The 19961-nt window shown below is 38.5% G+C and overlaps 1 protein-coding gene across 1 annotated transcript in view; it reads right to left on the reverse strand.

The window, feature by feature from the left end:
- Positions 1-19961, reverse strand: part of LOC139658666 (contactin-associated protein-like 2) — a gene marked incomplete at its 3' end in the record, with an annotated part of 46417 nt that overhangs the window by 18297 nt on the left and 8159 nt on the right. The window contains exons 2-10 of the mRNA XM_071536815.1: positions 15843-15953; positions 15034-15227; positions 14741-14888; positions 12440-12643; positions 11171-11355; positions 5984-6127; positions 4892-4894; positions 2670-2928; positions 309-458 (exon numbers count right to left, since the gene is read on the reverse strand). Coding sequence (XP_071392916.1) covers positions 309-458; positions 2670-2928; positions 4892-4894; positions 5984-6127; positions 11171-11355; positions 12440-12643; positions 14741-14888; positions 15034-15227; positions 15843-15953 — 1398 coding nt within the window. The remainder of the gene's footprint in view (positions 1-308; positions 459-2669; positions 2929-4891; positions 4895-5983; positions 6128-11170; positions 11356-12439; positions 12644-14740; positions 14889-15033; positions 15228-15842; positions 15954-19961) is intronic.

Raw genomic sequence — 19961 nt, forward strand, 5'->3', positions numbered from 1 at the left:
AAATTGCTTTTATAATGAAATGTTGAATGTAGTGTCTGTAACTTTGTGCTGATTTTCTTGGCCAGGTCCCTCTTGAAAAAGAGATTCTTAATCTCAGTGAGGCTAACCTGGATAAATAAAGGTTAAATAAATAACTAACTAAATAAAATAAACTTCACCAGTGTGTCGACTGACATAAGGGTGAGTAGATAATTACCAAATTTTCATTTTTGGGTGAAATATACCTTTATTAACTGCCTGAAAGTAAAAGTGATGCTGTGATGTTGTGCCAGCATTTGATGTAAAATGCACATTTACGAGTCCATTACCTCCAAAGTAGTAGGTTCCTCCAGTCCTGATCTGGATGGGGATGGCTGTTCTGACTGTTGAGGCCTCGTCTCCATCGATGGTCAACATGGCATAGTTTTCCAACGCATTCAGATGGACACTGTGCCATTGGCCGTCATTCAAACCTGAACCTGAGAGAGAAAATACAGTTGACTTCACATAATCAAATACTGATGCTACTACAGCTATAACTACTAGCACTAAAACTACCACTACTGCCACTAATAATAATAATAATAATAATAAAAGCTACACATGTGACGAAATACATCTGAACCTGAAAGGAGAAACACTGTTTATATACAACAGATACAGCTTACTACGATATGATCTGATACAATACTTGGTGCATTGGGATGGGAATTCAGCATAAGGTTCAAGGTACACAGCGCCAATTCTACAAAGCATAGTGAAGTTTGAAGTTAATAGTTAATACTTTGAAGTTAATAGATATAGATTATGAAAAGCAGCACAAATTTTGCCAATTGGGAAAGAGGGAGGGGCTTAAATGATATCACTACTTGATAGGATGCTCTCTCCTGGGTCTGACGATCACACATCTCAATGCGGCTTCTAGATCAATACAGCCAATCAGGAAAGGGGAAGTAAATAACATAACCAATCAAGAAACTCTCCCAACAAGTCATCACTCATGTCAGTGTGAGTTTGGGATCAATAGATATACTCCACCACACCAAAAAACACTGCAAGTAGTGTAAGGTATGCTCTGTCTTGTTTTATATAGTTGTTATAGTGTCTGAGTCAAGAGTGGATTTCTTGAAGGTCAACAGTGTTACTCCAATATCAATATTACATGACATTTAATCACATTTTAATCGATCGATTATTTGTGTAATATCTATGACATTTCCTTTTGAAAAATGACATGGTATTTGGTTCTGGGCCTACATGTAGAGCATGTTACCCTGTAAAAGTGCAACACACTTTTGTAATTACTGCTATGTTCTGTAGCTTTGCACACAATATAATTTATGACTTTTGCCATCTTGAAACATGTTGGACATGTAGTGGTTAATAAACTAGCAAGTGACCCATTTTATACTTGTCTGTGAGTTTGTCATGTATTACAGTTTTTCCACAATTGTTTACTGTAGTATACTGTAGTAGTAGTAGTAGTGGTAGTAGTGGTAGTGGTAGTAGTAGTAGTAGTGGTAGTAGTGGTAGTGGTAGTGGTAGTAGTAGTGGTAGTAGTGGTAGTGGTAGTAGTAGTAGTAGTGGTAGTAGTGGTAGTGGTAGTAGTGGTAGTGGTAGTGGTAGTGGTAGTGGTAGTAGTGGTAGTAGTGGTAGTAGTGGTAGTGGTAGTAGTGGTAGTGGTAGTAGTAGTAGTAGTGGTAGTAGTGGTAGTGGTAGTAGTAGTGGTAGTAGTAGTAGTAGTGGTAGTAGTGGTAGTGGTAGTAGTAGTGGTAGTGGTAGTAGTGGTAGTAGTGGTAGTAGTGGTAGTGGTAGTAGTGGTAGTGGTAGTAGTAGTGGTAGTAGTGGTAGTGGTAGTGGTAGTAGTAGTAGTCCTGCACATCACTAGGCCTGTGCTACTCAGTGATGCTTGGCCAATGTTACAGTAATGTGTCATTTCATATTGAAAAATAGAAATATTCTTGTACCCTAGCCAATCAGATCATGTTTTTACATCTTCTGCAGAACTGAGAGACGACCAGTCTTGGCTTGTGATGTAGACGAGGCGTCCGACCCAAACAGGAGGCAGGATGCAGCCTTTTTTTTTTTTTTATCCTTTTTCAATTTTCATTTATTTATTTATTTTTTACAGAAAAGCCTTTTTTCTGTTTTTCTCCTACTGCATTGTGTTTTGTATGTAGAACACTTCACATATCCAATACATTCAAGTGTTGAAATAAAGTATTTGTGATTGAAATAAAGTATTTGTGTGTTACTATAATATTACTGTATACTGTAACAGTCGTTTACAACAGGCTACTGTGCATAAGGCAAAAAAATGCAAAAGGCTTAAGCCTGCTGATGAGATATTCATAATAGTGTTTTCCGTTAAGCTCATCAGTGTGTAGTCGGTTGTTAGAAAGATGTATTCATTTGATGGTTGTGTGTGTCATTTTACTGCAAAATAGCATTTTGAAAAGAGATAAAAATGGTTTTGAATGAAGTGCTGCATTTTGCCAGTGCTTTTTGTGTTAGTGGTTTTGTGTTTTGTGTTTAGAGCTTTTGAGAAAATGAGCCCTGGCTTCAGAAAATGTGTGTAAGCAATTGTGTGGAAAAATCGGAACAGCTCATCAGTGACAAGCGTTTTTGGGGAACTTGACCGACTGAGGGTGGGGGGGGGGGGGGGGGGGGGAGAAAAAGCTGAGGCTCACCCGATGAGATGTCGATGCGCGTGTTCTTCCTCTGCGTCACGTTGATGTAGACGGTGACCTTGCCCTCCGTCAGCCCCACCTCCACCACGCCGTCGGCCAGCGCCGTGTACGCCAGCAGCCCGCTGGGGTTCCAGGTCCGGAACGACAGGCTGACCGACAGGGTGTCGCTGTCGCTCTGCCCCGGCAGCTGCAGGAAGGACGACGAGTTGAAGAAGACGGGGAAGGAGGGAGACTCGGCGCACGAGAAAGTCAGGTTGCGCTACAGTGGGGGAGAGAGAGAGAGAGAGAGAGAGAGAAAGAAAGAGGAATGGAGGTTAGTTTAAACTAGTAGATCTCAACCATAGGGTCTGTCGAGGTCCGAGAGTCTGCGGGTTTTCATTCCGACCAAATGTTACAGCAGCTGATTTCACTGCAAAAACATCTTCAACCAGAGCGGAACTAATCAGTGAAATCAACTGTAGTGTTTGGTTGGAATGAAAATTTGCATATTTTTAGGCCTCCATGGACCATGATTGAGGGGATTGAGGGAAGTTTGTCATGTCGTTTATTGGATGTATGAAGGGGGAAGTAAACACAGTACATTTCATCACTAAAAGTCTTTCATTATCTTCCAACTAAACCAACACACAGGCCATTCTACTCCAGTGAGAAGACCTCACCCAATTAGTTTTAATGAATCGTGATGCCAGGTGCTGACTTTCTTCTTTTTGGGATCAAATATCTGTATTGATTTTCACAATCCGGTGTTTACAACAACAAACAAACAGTATGCAGACACCCCCACCCACCCCAACTCGTGGTAACACCCACCCGTCTTCACACACCTAAACTGAAACTAAAGGAAATGCGGATAATGAATAAACAAAAGATAAAGGAAAGTTAAGTAAAGGGCATTCTTACTGGCTATAGTCCATGGCTCTAAGGTTCAGGCTCCATGGATCCTGGTCACTGAAAGCTCTCTATGTAAGGATACAATGAAATGTGTCGATCTTATATGGAATTGAGGTAATGTCCACTAGGGCTGGACCCGAATATTTGACTATTCGGATATTCGTTCGATGGGTAGGTATTCGGTTTTCAATTTTGGGATTCGGATATTCGTTTTTTTAAATGTAATTTTATATGTAATCCGTAAACTGGTTGCCATTGACGCTGCGAAGCAGTTTCTTTTTTTTTTTACTTGCATTCAAATGTCAGTCACATTTGCTGATCGCCATGGTGGCACAGAGAAAAAAGTACAACCTGAAATTCAAGCTGTCAGTTTCAAATTTGCTGAACAAAAAACTCAGGAGAAGCAGCAGCAAGACATTTCTCTGTTGATCTTTTTTTTAAAATCTTTTTTCTAAGGTAGGCTACCGGTATTTTGATACGGGGCTCTCCCCCTCTCTCTCTGCGCTTTAGAACGTAACCGCTGTGAAACAATTGGAAAATAACGTTTTATTTCTCTGATTCACCGGCTTTCTCGCTACTACCGCTCCCTCTCTTCATTCACTTTCTAGCTCGCTCGACCATCTCTCTCTCTCTCTAGCTCGCTCGACCATCTCTCTCTCTCTCTAGCTCGCTCGACCATCTCTCTCTCTCAGGCTATTAATTGAAGTTATATGTATGTTAAGTATGTTTTCAGCGCTGTGTTTTTGTGAGGAGGAACTGTGACTATGTGTGAACTTTGTCGGGTGAACTGTTACCCGTGTATGGAAACCCAAGCAGTTTGAAGGTGCGTGACTCTTAAACCCCCCCCCCGCTGCGGCCAAAGCTTCGAATATTCGCTGTTGATTACTACCGAAGCTCCGGAGCCCAAAAAATGGTATTCAGGACAGCCCTAATGTCCACCTATAGTAAGAGCTGTGAATTTCTAGCTGTAAATGCAGCCAATTATACCGATCTTTCCCCTGGCTGTTAAATTCAATTTTGAATCATCATTTCACAGAGGGCCTCTTGGGGAAAACAGGGTTTGCTTCCCAATGGTAATCAGAGCTGTGTTTGTTGACTGGTATTTGCCACAGCAAGCCACATTATTTTGTCAGGATCAAGTACAGCATATTCTAGCTTTTTGGGGGAATAGCACCTGGTTATCCCCAAGAAAACATCCACTCTGATATGAGTCCTGTTCTAATTTGTATGGTTCAAGATAGGCAATTGAGGGAGGAGGAATCATAGAAAGTCTCTCATCATCCTCTGTGAACCCCATAACATCGACTTCGTATAGCTCCAGCAAAACCTACCTGCTGATCTCACACAAAGTGTTTCTCTATCATGAAAAGACCTTTAGTTTGCTATTGAACCGTCCCAAGCTGAAAGCCGCTGCAACACAACACCAGGAACTCTAACAGACAGGGAGAGGCTGGAGTAAGCTGCCTCACACTTGGTAAATCCATTAACTGGCAGGCTGAAACACAGCTAAGAGGCACGGATGACCTGGAATCAATACCAAAGCCTGGAAATTCGGTAGGCCTTTCTGCTTCATGCACCATCACTCCTGTGTTAAATTTTGGTGTTGATGGGAAATCTTCTCAACAGAGGAAGGGACAAATCAAAACTCACCAACATTAGATCTTTTGCCTGTCTCGTCCCTTTGATATCCTTTGGTAGTGAAGTCCTCAAAATTCAAACAATTACCTCTGGCTGCCATTTGGGGACGCAAACATGCAAAGTTACCTAAGGCAGCTTTGGACTTCTCAAAGAGAAAGAGTGTGGGTGGAATATGGAAGCCCATTCCCACGACTCAATAAAATAAAAAACGACTGAATTGTGAGTTTTTTTCTGGCAATTGTGACTTTATTTCTCAGAATTCTGACATTATTTCTTCCACAAAAAGTCAGAATTGTGAGAAAAAAAAAGTCAGAATTGTGAGGGGGAAAAAAGTCTGAATTGTGAGGGAAAAAAAAGTCTGAATTCTGAGAAATAGTCTGAATTCTGAGAAATAAAGTCAGAATTCTGAGGGGGAAAAAAGTCAGAATTCTGAGGGGGAAAAACGTCTGAATTGTGAGGGGGGAAAAAGTCAGAATTGTGAGAGAAAAAAGTCAGAATTGTGAGAAAAAAGCCAGAATTGTGAGTAATAAAGTCGGAATTCTGAGAAATAAAGTCAGAATTCTGAGAAATAAAGTCAGAATTGTGAGATAAAAGTCAGAATTCTGAGAAAAAAAGTCAGAATTGTAAGGGGAAAAAAAGTCTGAATTCTGAGATATAAAGTCAGAATTCTGAGAAATAAAGTCAGAATTCTGAGATATTGAGTCGTTATTTCTTTGGCGGGAATGGGCTTCCGCAGTGGAAGACAGAGACAGACACACACACAGCCATAGAGAGAGTTGCCTTACAAAGCTGGAGATGTCGACTTTCTTCCTGCGGACCAGGTTGGTGATGTTGTCTCCGTTGTAGGTGATTCCCTCCATGCAGCCCACAAAGTTCTCTCGGCTTCCTGAGCTCGGCTTGGCTGACACCGGCAACCCTCCGAAACTAATCTGTGGGAGAAACACAGCACAGTGGAAAAAACAAACTTTAATGTATGTTAGACTTGGGCCAATATTCAATATTATCGAAGATCACGATATTTTGTGAATATGTTATGGGAAATATATTTCAATATTTTGGTGGGACAGCATCGCGATATAACATTTTGGATATCGCCCAAGCCTACTGTATGTTTAGTGTATTATTGTGGTGTGTGACTGTGTGTGATTCATGAACACTGATGCACCTATTGAAAAGCACTGGAATCTGGAATTTATTTGACCATCCAATTTTTGGGTGTATTCACATATGCTTTTGACTAATCATAAAAATAAAAAGATGAATAAAAAAAAAATACTCAATCGAATAAATCACTGTGTAAATAATGTCATAACATCATAACTGGGTTACAATTAGACTCGGGCAATATCCAAAATTTTATATCGCGATACTGTCTCGCCAAAATATCGCGATATACAATATTATCGCAGGGGTGCGGGGTTCAGTTTTTTTTTTCCCCAGGTTTTTTGTTGGGGGGGGGGGGGTATTTTATGTTATTTCTTCCAAATTACATCAAATTTCTAGGCTGTGCGGTGGGGAACGTTTATATATTCGATATATTCATGAAATATCGCGATATTTGATAATATCGAATATCGGCCTAAGCCTGGTTACAATAACCCGGTAAACTCATACTCAGATTATGAGAAACCTGATTAAGATGCCTGCTTTACTCCCACATTAAACTGGTTACTGTGGCATGGAAACATCTTACTGCTTTCACTTTGGGTTTTCACTGTCTGTCAAACTCAGACTCACACAATATTATGGGTACATTTTGATGTCAACAAAAAACATAGTGGTGAGCAGTACTTACTATTTATATTACCACTGACATCATTTGTTCCCCTGTATTAGAAGTACGATACTATTGCTCAGTCACAGAGGGAGAGAAATATTCCGTTGACTGGTTTATTCATGGCAACAGGGAGATTCAAGCACAGGGAATCAAAGCTTCATGTAAACAGATTAACATGAACAAGACCTTAACCAGAGTACGGGCAATAAGCAGGTTACTGTAGCATGAAAAGGTAGCCAGTGTTTGAACAGGGGGTGGCATACTGTAATTACAAATTGTGCCTTTAATAGTAATTGTAATTCTAAACTGTAACGTCTACATTCTTACAAAACCTAAAACAGCCTTTGCCCATTGGGGATATTTCTATACTGTCAAAAAGCTCCAGCTCCCAATTATAAAGCATCAAACTTTACTACATAGTGAAGCTTGATGCAGTACAGTATAACAGGGTGGTGTGTGGTGCAGTGGAGTACAGTGCATTGCAGAATCCCTCTAGACAGAAAGAAATGCTGCGAGGAGAAGTGATTAATTTTGCTTTCTATGCCAGCCTTTCAGATTACAATGAATGAAATAGTCAAAGGGAACAAGCTGGTAGTCCTACATCAGTTTTAGGAGCTGCTTTGTCAACGCAAAGTGCTGATTGATCTCTGCAGCTATGATTCTGTGCTTTATCTCGGTTTGCTTCCACTTTCTCTTGCCCTACTTACATGGCACAATAGCCGGCTACATCAGAGAGCAATTTGTCATCGGGATCCAGAATCAATACAACATCCTGTCCTTCAGGGAGTCAGCGTCTCCACTATCAGTAGTATTCACCTTGCTCCCATTGGATAAATGCAGGCTTTCCTTTCAGCATATGGGAATGAATTGGCTGACGCATACAGTAGCTCCTGAGACTGTGGGCACAAGTCTGGTTTATCATCGGCCTGCAGAGCAATCTTTAAAAAATAAGGCCCCTTCTCTAACAAAATGATAGCTGGCATTGTAAGTAAAGCATACTATGGCGCACTATTAAAATGAGTTATCTTATTTTACCTTTTTTCACCTTTTTCTGATAGAACAGATGGATACATTTTAGAAATATTGGGTGATAATAATAATAACAATAATAATAATAATAATAATAATATAATAATAACTTTATTTATATAGCCCCTTTCATATCATAGCATATCACAGCTCAAAGTGCTTTACAAGAGAAACAATAAAAATCAAAAAATAATGATAAAAACAGTCCTAAGATATAAAAAGCATAAAACAAGTATAAGAAATATAAAACAGGTATAATAATAAAATAAATTAAAAATAATAAAGAACAATCCTAGATATAAAAAGCATAAAACAAGCACAAGTATAAAATAAATTGAAAATAATAAAGAGCAATCCTAGATATAAAAAGCATAAAACAAGTAGAAGAAATATAAAACAAGTATAAGAAAAATAAAAGAATTATGAATTAATAACAATGGTGTTAAAATAAAAAAGGTGGAATTCATTAAAAGCAAGATCATAAAAATGGGTTTGATGAGTTTCAGGTGTCATCTCAACTTTAGGATGAAACCATTTAAAGGTGCATTAAGATTTGGGTTAGGGTTAGGCTAACCCTAACCCTGTCCTATATCACAAAATGACCACAATATATCTGCGGGGGGGTTGATAGGATTGTTGATCAATTCCAATGACTCCATGATTACTTTGCAAGGTGCTGAGGTCTGGCTTTCAAAACTCTTTCAAAGTACTGCCCCTGAATGAATGAACAAATGAATGAATGAACAAACATATGAATGGCCAGCCCTTTCCGCCACGTAAATGACGTGGTGTTTCCGTCTGCAGCATAGCAAGCACATTCCTGTAATTACACAGAGAGAAGGGGAGTGCTGCGGGTTGGCTGTGTTAATGGATATTGACAGGTACACTGGGAAACCAGAGCTCTGCTACATACTTGCAGAATTCCTGCTGAGAGAATGGTATAAATAGACATATAAATAGTTAATATTCTACTATAACATTTCACTTTGGTAGAGAATTCGGTAACACTTTACAATAAGGGTCACTGAGTTAATTAACAGTTAACTAATGTGTAATCATTTACTAATGGTTTCATGTTAACTAAGGTATTAATTAATACATTATTTAATAGTCATCTTTATAAACTATTAAATAATGTATAAATTAATACCTTAGTTAACATGAACACCATTAGTAAATAACACATTATTTAACTGTTAATTAAGGGTTAGTTAATGCTTATTAAGCATTAACTAACCCTTATTAAGCATTAACTAACCCTTAACTTAGTGTACCCTTATTGTAAAGTGTTACAGAGAATTTATTTTTTTATTAAATGCATATCTTTTTCTGAATACAAATATTGTTAACCTCTGATCTTTTTCAGACTTTTTTGAATGTATGACAGCCTTGTCTCAGCTGCATGAAATCAGCTCATAATTGTCTTAGAAGTATTGCTTTTTGAAATAGGTTTTCCAAATGAAAGCAAATACATTTTGATTCTTAAAAGCATAGACTGATTTAGGTTCTACTGCAGCTTGCACCTTGAAGTGTGGCATCACAACAACCCTTTCAATGCAGCTGTCCACTATCTCTGAACATGAGAACGCCACACCATTCAGGCCCAAATCCACTTTCCTACCATAAAATGCTAACCCCTCACTCAGTGTGAGGTGCTGAAGCTCTTTGCTAAATGAGAGGGTGAGACAGCATCATCTTTCAAAGGAAGAATGTCAAGCATTAAAATGGCCTGCTGAGAATAACAACATTGTGGTGAAACCTGCTGACATTCAGGAGGGCAGCTGGCAAATCCTGAGTACTACTTGGCCCTGACTTCCAAACTCTTCCAAAAAAGTGAGCTCTCACTCACTTTACCTATGGCCATAGGGATGGATTTTCACATGGAACATTATATTTTATTTTGTGAGACACCCAGAATCCCATATTTTAGATTCACAAACATCTATAAACTCTACCAGGTAGACCCATAATTGGTGGCAATGATTCTTTGACTGAACCAATTCCCTATGCCATACAGGCATTGAACACAGAATGACTGTATCAGGGAACACTTGTATTTTATAAGATTTGCTCTCTGGAATTATTTATATAACCTATTTGCTGCTACCTGCCCATTTGCACTATTGTATGTTGTATATTTGTATGTTTTAATGGCGTGTTGTGCTATGCGTAATGTGTGTACTCTTGTTGTACTTCGGGAGAAGCCAAAGACAAATTTCCACTGAGGTGGACAATAAAGACAATCAAATCAAATCAAATCAAATCAGCATCTCAATTTGTTGATTATTTCCTTTGTTCCTGAGCTCCTTTCATTTATTCATTTATTTAGCACACATTTGCATAATAAATTGAATGATATTACAAACAATGGCATGTCTTTTCTAGTCACAATGGATGTGGAATCCCTCTACACAAACACTGATCATGCAGGAGGACTTGAGTGGACGCTCAAGAACAATGTATTTTTGTTTCATGGCCAATTCTTACAAGTTAAAGGAACTGCGGTGGATGCTTGTTTTGTCCCCAAATTATGATTATTATTATGATTAAGGGTTCCAGCCCGTAGAGCTGGCAAATAGCAGACATTTGACACATCAAATCTGGACCAATGATAGATAGATAGATCTGCCACATGGGGGCGCTATAATTAAAAGGTAAAAATTTACTTTGAATTCTCACAACTCCTAAACCGTAAGTCCGATTTACACAAAACTTGCTACACATAGCCATCTAACTTTGCACTACAAATTGATTCAGAACCACTAACAAATCAAACCACTAATTTTTTAATTTTTTGTGAGAGGAGAGACATTTATTCCACTGCCAACCCCTTAGATAGGATTTCATGGTGGGGTAGATATACCGACGTAATCTTAATTCGGTCTGGCACTGAAAAAGAACTTCTTGATTTCTATAGATATGCCAATGGTACCAACTCAAAATTGAAAGTTAACGATTTGAAAATCAATAAAGATCCTAAAGGTGACCATAATTCTATATTTAGGAGATCGACAGATCACAACACAATTCTCAGAACCAACAGCTCTCATCCGCTTTGGCTGATTGGAAATATACCATTTGGTCAATTTCAAAGAATCAAACTTATTTGTGATTTGAAGCAATTTTGAGCTTATGCTATTACACAGCATTATTTCTCTGTTTTTACCTCGTAGTCCAGGTCCAGGTGGTCAAACTCTCCATTAGTCCTGAACTGCTGAGTGTGGTGGTCCAGAGTGAAGTTCACGTTTCTACGGTAACGTTGTATGACGACCGAGTGCCAGTGGTCATCGTCCAATAAGCTCCCGCTGGTCACTGAGGTGTGGCCCTGGATGGAACCATACTGGTTGCTGCCTGGAGAGGAGACAGCCAATCAGACAGTCAGGAACGTGTCCAGGATGTTTTTGCTGCCGCTCGCTGTTTAGGCGTTCTGAATCCCTTTACTTGACCAGCCCTATAACCATACAGCACTGGTGACCATATTGCTAGGCTTGGGCCGATATTCAATATTATCGAATATCCTATGATATCGAATGTCGCAGGAAATATTGCGATATTCACAAAATATCACGATAAAATATTGCGACAAAATATCGCGGGATATTTTGTGAATATCGCGATATTTCCTGCAATATTCGATATCACGCGAAGTGAAAAATGTGTCTTTTTTCAATTAAGTGGGTTCCCTGTTCCACAATCAGCCTGTTTGTTTCCTCCAATGCTTTAATCGTAAGATAAAATTTCTAGGCTGTTAAAATATCAATATAAGTATCGATATAAGTATCGCAATATAACATTTTGGATATCACCCAAGCCTAGATATTACTAGATTTTTTTACAGGGTGAAAATGTGATATGGAATATCGCAGGAAATATCGCGAAGTTCACAAAATATCACAATATTTCCTGCAATATTCGATATCACGGGAAGTGAAAAATTTGTATTTTTTCAATTAAGTGGGTTCCCTGTTCCGCAATCAGCCCGTTAGTTTCCTCCAATACTATAATAGTAAGATACAATTTTTAGGCTGTTAAAATATTGATATAAGTATCGATATAAGTATCACAATATAACATTTTGGATATCACCCAAGCCTAGATAATACTAGATTTTTTTACAGGGTGAAAATGATGTAACGTAACAATGTCCTGCTCTGGGGAAATGTAGTCACTCTGTTATCTACTGCTGTCAGAACTACAACCAGAATCTACTTTGCCAAAACTAGGTGACTAAGGTTGTTGCTGAGCTTTAGCCTGTCTCTGAAAAAAAACAAAACAGAAATCTAGTTCTTTTACTATCCTTCAAACCAGACAGATTTTACAGAACTACATCACACAGGTCGATGCTCAGCTGCAGCCTGTCTGTGGAAAAACACTAGAGAAATGTAGTTCTTTTCCCATCCTTCAAACCAGACTGACTGTAATAGAACTACATTACCCAGGTTGATGCTGAGCTGTAGCCGAGCCCTGCGGAGCTCCAGGGAGATGTAGTCGCCCTGCTGTCCCTCTCCGTGGAGCAGCACCCCATCGCCAGCCGCGGTCCGGAATTTCAGGGAGATGACATCCTTCACGATCTTCATCTTCTTACTCCTGAAGCGGTAGGAGATGACGCTGTGGCCGTCAAAACTGATCACATCCGCCCCTGGAGGACAGAAAATAGAGAGTTGCATTGTTTTGATAATAGATTACTAAAGCAATATTCCACTTAGTTTTAACACAGGGGTTATTCGTCACTTGATCGCCATGAAAACCAGAATAAAAACGAATCGGACACCAAGATCAGATGCAGCGAGGATGAATTTGTAGCATTCAGATTTTTACTTTCTATTCATTTGAATGAGGCCACAAAAATAGCCTGAAAACTGACATTTAACACGTTGATGAACGGATTCAACAACAGAATCGCACTACTGTGATTTTCAATTGACAGTGGGTCCAACGTTTTCGAACAGAATTTCACCAAATAGCATTTTTATTGATAGAACCATGCTCTTTTCTAGCATGTCAGCTGCTGAGCAACTCCACTGAAGTAGTTGGAGGCTAAGTGCCTTGCTCAAGGGCATTACTCATTCACTTTCTCCACGCACATTTTCCCCACCCAGTCTGGGGATGCGAACCAACAACCTTCCAGTGACAAGCCTGCTTCTCTAGGCCAGTGATTCTCAACCTTTTTCACATCAAGTTTAGTTTTTCACACCCTAGTTTAGTCCACATTAGGGCCACGGACCCCCATTTGATGAGATTTTGTCTCTCGGACCCAAATCTGAGAATATTTTTATTGTTAGAAATGATTTTGTCCAGAATTCAATGACTATCTGTATTGTAGGTAGAGAGATAGTCATTCTTCTACATTCTCTACTTGTGTTAACTTCTTGTAAATAAAATAATGGTGAAATCTAACAATTCATCACTTTGCTAGGGACCCCCTGGAACCCCCTCAAGGACCCCTGGTGGTCCCCGGACCCCACATTGAGAACCACTGCTCTAGGCTACCACCACTCCAATGAATCAAGGTCTACATTATATCATGCACATGCACTCATTACTTGGTGTTTGCTGCTTCGTACAGTGCGACTCTTGACTAGATGGGGAAGTCGGGGTAGTGTTAAAAAAAATAGCTGAGTTTTCAAGAAGTTGGGAAAAGAGCCATTCCTTGCTCGTTGTAGAATATACCTAGGCAGCTGAAAATATAATATCCAATGGTCATAGATGGCTAATCTCCACTGCATTTAACACACTTTGTATGCCCACTTGGTTTGAAATATGCTGCAGGAGAGAGCTTTTCTACCGACGTCCCTGTACAACTTCACACTTGTGTTGTAGAAGTCAGAATTCTGATACTGCTAGAATACATTGTTCCATTTTCTTTCTCTTCCTGGCTAGCTACTTAACTTGTTACTATTGGACACATGTGGTGCAAAAGTTCAATAAGGTTGAAGTTTGGGCACTAGGGCTCCAAGCTGGAGGCATCGGAAATTTGTTCACATGCAGCACAAGCCATTGAAAATAATGGGTTAGAATAGAATAGAATAGAATAGCATAGAATAGAATAGAATAGAATCTTGTCTTAATACACTTTCGTGTTGTCTATATTTGAACTGAATTTGCAAAAAATTAAAGTACAAAATGCAAACTATTTTGCTATACTCCTTTTTTTCCTCATATGTTTATGATAACTCACCTGTAAAAACTGATTTGTAATCTGTTCTCATGTATATACGTGTTTTCTCTATATCTGCATTGAAAATTATTTTTCCTATTTTCGACTGTATGTCTAATTCTGAAAACCCCAATAAAAAGAGTTAGGTGATAGGTGATAACTCACCTGTAATAATTGATCTGTTATCTGTTCTCATGTATATCCGTTTTTTCTTTATTTTTCTTTATTTCTTTTTATTTTTCATGTTTTCTCTATATCTGCATTGAAAATTATTTTTCCCATTTTCGACTGTATGTCTAATTCTGAAAACCCCAATTAAGAGTTGTAAAAAAAAAAGAATAGAATAGAATAGAGTAGAATAGAATCTGGTATTAATACATTTTCATGTTGTCTATTTTGCAATACTCCTTTTTTTCCTCATATGTGTACGATAACTCACCTGTAAAAATGGATTTGTTATCTGTTCTCATGTGTATCTGTTTTTTCTTTATTTTTCTTTATTTATTTTTTTTATTTTTTTCATGTTTTCTCTATCTAGGGTGGAATCAGGTTTTCGGTCTCAGGTCCAGCTGTACTCACAGTATGAGCAGCCGAACAGCTCCAGGCGGACCCCGATGCGTCCCTCCCTGCTCCAGTCCAGCGGGATGAAGCGGACGTAGCGGGCCAGGATGGCATGCTGCAGCTCATAACGCACCACACTCTCACTGTTGGAGTTCCCTGCAAACGTCTGGAACACAGCACAAACAAACCCCATCACAAAAGTATTATAAATACCCAGGTATTTTAGTTTTGCATTGGATTACATTAGATTACATTACACTAGATTACATTACCTTTGTTATTAGATTAGATTAGATTAGATTCTTCATTACCCAGATGTTGCCATCCTGTAGATAAGGCCTCCAGTTTTTCCCCGTGTCGCTGTAAAGCAGACGATACTGGCTCGTCCAATCAGAGCTACTGTAGCGGCCCTGTGTTGCTATGGCGACCACCTGCTTCCTGGAACCCAAGTCCACCTGTAACCACTGGTAATGGTCCGTATCCATGGGCGACCAGCCCCCAGCACCTAGTTTTATGGAATTGTTTAGAGGAGAGGAGGGATTCAAGCATTGGAGGAAACAATGGCCATTTGGTATAATTTGCTCATTCCTGCTATTTCCAGAATTTTTTTTTTCATTTTCCACTTCAAGTATGATTTTTTTTAGTATCCTACCACTGGTAAATTATAGGTTTATAAGTTTAAAATTACAATTGTGAGAAATAGCTAATATCTTTTAATATCTATTATATTTGATAATATTGAATATCGGCCAAGCCTAATAACTACACAGATAAGAAGGAAGTATATCAAGAATAGATTTATAGATACCAATGAGTCTGTGCATGGATAGGGAGGGCCAGTTAACTCTAGTATATAAGGTACAATGATAAGTGAGAGCTCTAATTGTAATTTTCCCAATGCATAAATGATCATGTAATCCTTCATTTGAAGATAAAACACGAAAATCAACAAAACTGGAGTTATAATGTTCACATAACGTCATTCTTAACTTTAACTGCAGCTTTAAGAGGGCACAATTAAAAGGTTTTCGTATCAACATAATTTTCTGATCACACATACTTGATAGCTGCTAACACACACACACACACACACACACACACACACACCACATATCCATACCTCCTCTCCGATTGAGCTTGGCGTAACCAGCTCCATATCCTCCAGCATAGACCGATGAGCTGGTGAAGGAACTGTAGGGAAGAGGCGTGGCTAGACTCTCCTCACACTTACCTATGGAAAGAGAGACGGAGAGAGACGGAGGTTGTCATAGTAAATAAATTCAGTTTGTAGACTTTTTTGACTTGTCTGAATAAATACCAGTGGTGGAAAGTAACTAAGTACATTTACTCAAGTACTGTACTTAAGTACAATTTTGAGGTACTTGTACTTTACTTGAGTATTTCCATTTTATGCTACTTTGTACTTATACTCCATTTTAGAGGGAAATATTGTACTTTTTACTCCATTACATTTATTTCACAGCTAGTTACTTTTCAGATCAATATTTTATATTTAAAACATTTGATCATCTTTATAAAATAACTATAAAATAGCATTGTTATAGATTAGACTACCCAAAAGTATAGCTAAATTGTTAAGATTAGCTTCATGTTGACAACTTTAAAATGCTGCTTACATGTACATTTATGTCAATAAATCAGTATTAATATTCCAATAATTTATGAAAAATATAACTCTCTAAATGGGGACAGTCTGCATAATGAGTGTGTTTACTTTGATACTCTAAGTACATTTTGCTGCCAATACTTATGTACTTTTACTTGAGTAAGATTTTGAATGCAGGACTTTTACTTGTAATGGAGTATCTTTACATTGTTGTATTGCTACTTTTACTTAAGTAAAAGATCTCAGTACTTCTTCCACCTCTAATAAATACAGAATAGCACATACAGATGGATGCAGCTCTACCCTTCATTCGGTTCAGTCATATACACGTGGAAGAATACAAGCTTGAGGTTTTTCTTTTTTTAAAGAATGAATGAAAATGTTTTCTGAGAGATAAGAACTGCATTCCCACTGTGTTCAGCGGAGGTGTCTGGCATTTTGAGCAGGCTGAAATCTTCCTTATCTATTTAAATAACACCTTCCCTCTGGAGCTCATTCTGTTGGTGCCTGTCAAGGTTTCACTGCTACTGAACACTTATCACTTGTTTTCTTCAATTCATGGAGAACCTGTCCCCAACCTTCATTCAGCACTACTACAATGAAAATTCCATCACCTGGACTAGTGCTCCTCCTCCAAATTAAACAAATAGTTATGACCAGTTATGGTGCTCGAAATTTGAATTTCAAAGTGCTTTGCAGTCTGTTCCATTTATAATGTGCAAGGTACCACAAACCAGTCTTATTCCGAATTTAAAACTAACCAGTCATGTGATCTGGTAGCACAATTACTGGATCTAAAAGAAAGTAGAGATGTAAGTTATTGTTATAGATACAATGGTAACACTTTCTATGACGCCCATGTCTATAATGCATAATAAGCATACTTGAGAGCTATGAGAATTATAATACACTATGATCCTTGCAAAGAAAAATGTCTGTGAGTGACCAGCAATTATGAAGTATTATGATACTTGACCTTATAAGTCATTATAAAATGCTAAAATGAGTGCTTATAACTATAATTATACAGTGCTATAAGAAGATTATAACGCATTACAAGTATGTTTATAATGCATTATAGACATGAGCGTCATAGAAAGTGTTACCGATACAATTATTCCAAAAGTGCAAGCATTGTATGGAATGAGACTGGACTGATCAAATTCCTTTTTGGTAAGCTTTGCCATATAACAGAAGTCTTGCTTGTTAGGCTGATGGTTCTGAGCTACAGAGATTATTTCTAGTCTCCCTTTTTATGTGGCTGAGGAACATTTAAAGCAGTAGAATGGCTCACGAGGGGCACATAAAGGAAATTAACATTGTTTCAAGCTGTGTGTGTGCATGTGTGTGTGTGTGTGTGTGTGTGTAGGTGGATGGGTGGGTGTGTGACTGTGCAGCTGTATGGGTGTGTGTGTGTGTGCTGTTCTGCACCGGGCATGCTCCTCCAGACTGACACTAGTTATTGATTTGGCTCCAGAGGCCATAGGATGAAACAAAGGAAACATATTCCTCTTTGTGAACCTCCTCACCCTTCTTCATTTCACAGCAGTGGCAACAGCTCTGATCATGTTTAATCAGTGGAACAGCTCCACAATATGTCACTTGATGAACTCCTTTGATCCTAAATAGCTGAATAAACAGTAATATACATGCTGCACATATACTGATATTGAAGCCAACACATAGAAGTGGCATGCTTCTATATTACACCCAATTTAACAGTAGGCATCATTCCATGGTTCCAAAGTTCAAGTTCAATTAGGTTCAATTCATTTGGTTTATTATAATTCTAATATATTGATGTTTAAAAATGTTGCACAGAACACCTTTAAGAACCATGGTGGAAAGTGTGGCACACAACTTTATTATTATCCCTTACAGTTATCATGCTGGATGCTTCATTTTTCCAAGCAAATGAAATAGCTCAATCCACACACACACACACACACACACACACACACACACACACACATGCACAGAGGTCTTCAGATTGGATGAATGGTGATTCTTGAATGGGAGTACACGTCTTTTCAATAGCAGGTTGGCGGGGGGGGGCTATGTGGTGCCTCTGTTCTACTGCTTTTTCATCACACACACACACACACACCCTTGTAGTGACAAACCCCCTGCAGTTTGATCCAATTCTGTGGTCATATATACACAATGGATGGCCATGTTGTCAACAGCAGTATGGGAGGGGCAAGCATATGTGTGCGTGAGTGTGTGAGTGTGTGTGTGTGCCCTGCTGTTCATCGTAGCCCTTGTTCATCTGCCAATGAATGACTGGATAATCACTTTACACCAATTGCCTCTTTACATTGTAGACAGGTCTGTCTATACAGTCATTTGGTTTCAAAATGCAAACACTACACACTGACACTTTACATTCTTCAGTAATTGTACTGTTTTTTTTTTGGTTTTTTTAGCTCACTCTGATGATGCACAAGCAGCATTTTCATATTTTGAGGTAAACATGATGTCAATTTTCCCCAAGATTATGACCAATATAATTTTTCCACAATAGTTTTGCTATTTACAGTTCACCTTGTTCTTGCTGGTTTGGTAATACCAACCATCTCCATTACCAAATCAAAGATTAGCATTAAAAAATCACCATAAGATCCCAACACTAAAACACCAAACCACTGAAGCTGCTTTGATTTGGTTTGGATCAAAGCTCATCAGCAGTTAGTAGTGGTGGTTAAAAGGTAAAAGGGTTGTAATTTGACATGAACTTAGTTTAATATAGTTGTTTGTGTATGTGTGTGTGTGTGTGTGTGTGTGTGTGTGTGTGTGTGTGTGTTCAGGTTGGTCTTTGTTCACGACATGTCCATCAGTGAATGGACAAAAGGATGGAGCTTGGGGAGGGGGAGGGTCATAACTCAATGTGTGTGTGTGTGTGTGTGTGTGTGTGTGTCTGTGTGTGTGTGGCAGGTGTTGGACATGGTAATGAGCTCATATGCATAACAAAACCGCAAGCCAAGCCAGCATCGCCTTAGCCAGTGTAGAGGCTCAATATTCATGCTCAATATTTAGCTTAGAAAACTGCCTTGTCATTTCGAAAATATTAGATAATATTAGGTTCCATCATTAGGCTGAAAGTAATTCAATTAGATTACATAAAACTTCAGTAATCTTTGGGGAGAAACTGGGTTGTTTCAAACAGTAATAGTATAATAGCAAAGGTAATAGGATAATAGGATAATGACAAAGAACAGCAGAGAGCAAATGGAGGTTGTATAAACACATGGATATTAATATGGATATGGATATATTGGATATTAGTGCCTGGCAGTTTGAGTCTTTTTGGTTTGTTTATTTTCAGCCAGGACATTAACCTTTGTGATCAGGTTGTGATTCTATTTAATTTAATTTGATTTAGTTTATTATTTTATCATAACATTTTAAATGGTGACTTACAAATCTTATTGACTCTACTTTCATATGGTGAGAGAAGCACTATAATAGTAATCTTCTAATTGGTGTTTGTGTGTGTGCGGTTAATTGTTATTTGTTAAGAAAATAATTTGCAAAGTACGTGGCCTTTTATATTCAGGATTAGTTGTAATATGGCTTGAGACAAATTCAAATTAGTTAGACCATTAGGCAAAA

The sequence above is a fragment of the Centroberyx affinis genome, unplaced genomic scaffold (genome assembly GCF_046629955.1).
Source record: "Centroberyx affinis isolate AG114_WGS23_722 - 3 ecotype Tasmania unplaced genomic scaffold, CSIRO-AGI_Caff_v1 ptg002948l_1, whole genome shotgun sequence".
In the NCBI taxonomy this organism is placed as follows: Eukaryota; Metazoa; Chordata; class Actinopteri; order Beryciformes; family Berycidae; genus Centroberyx; species Centroberyx affinis.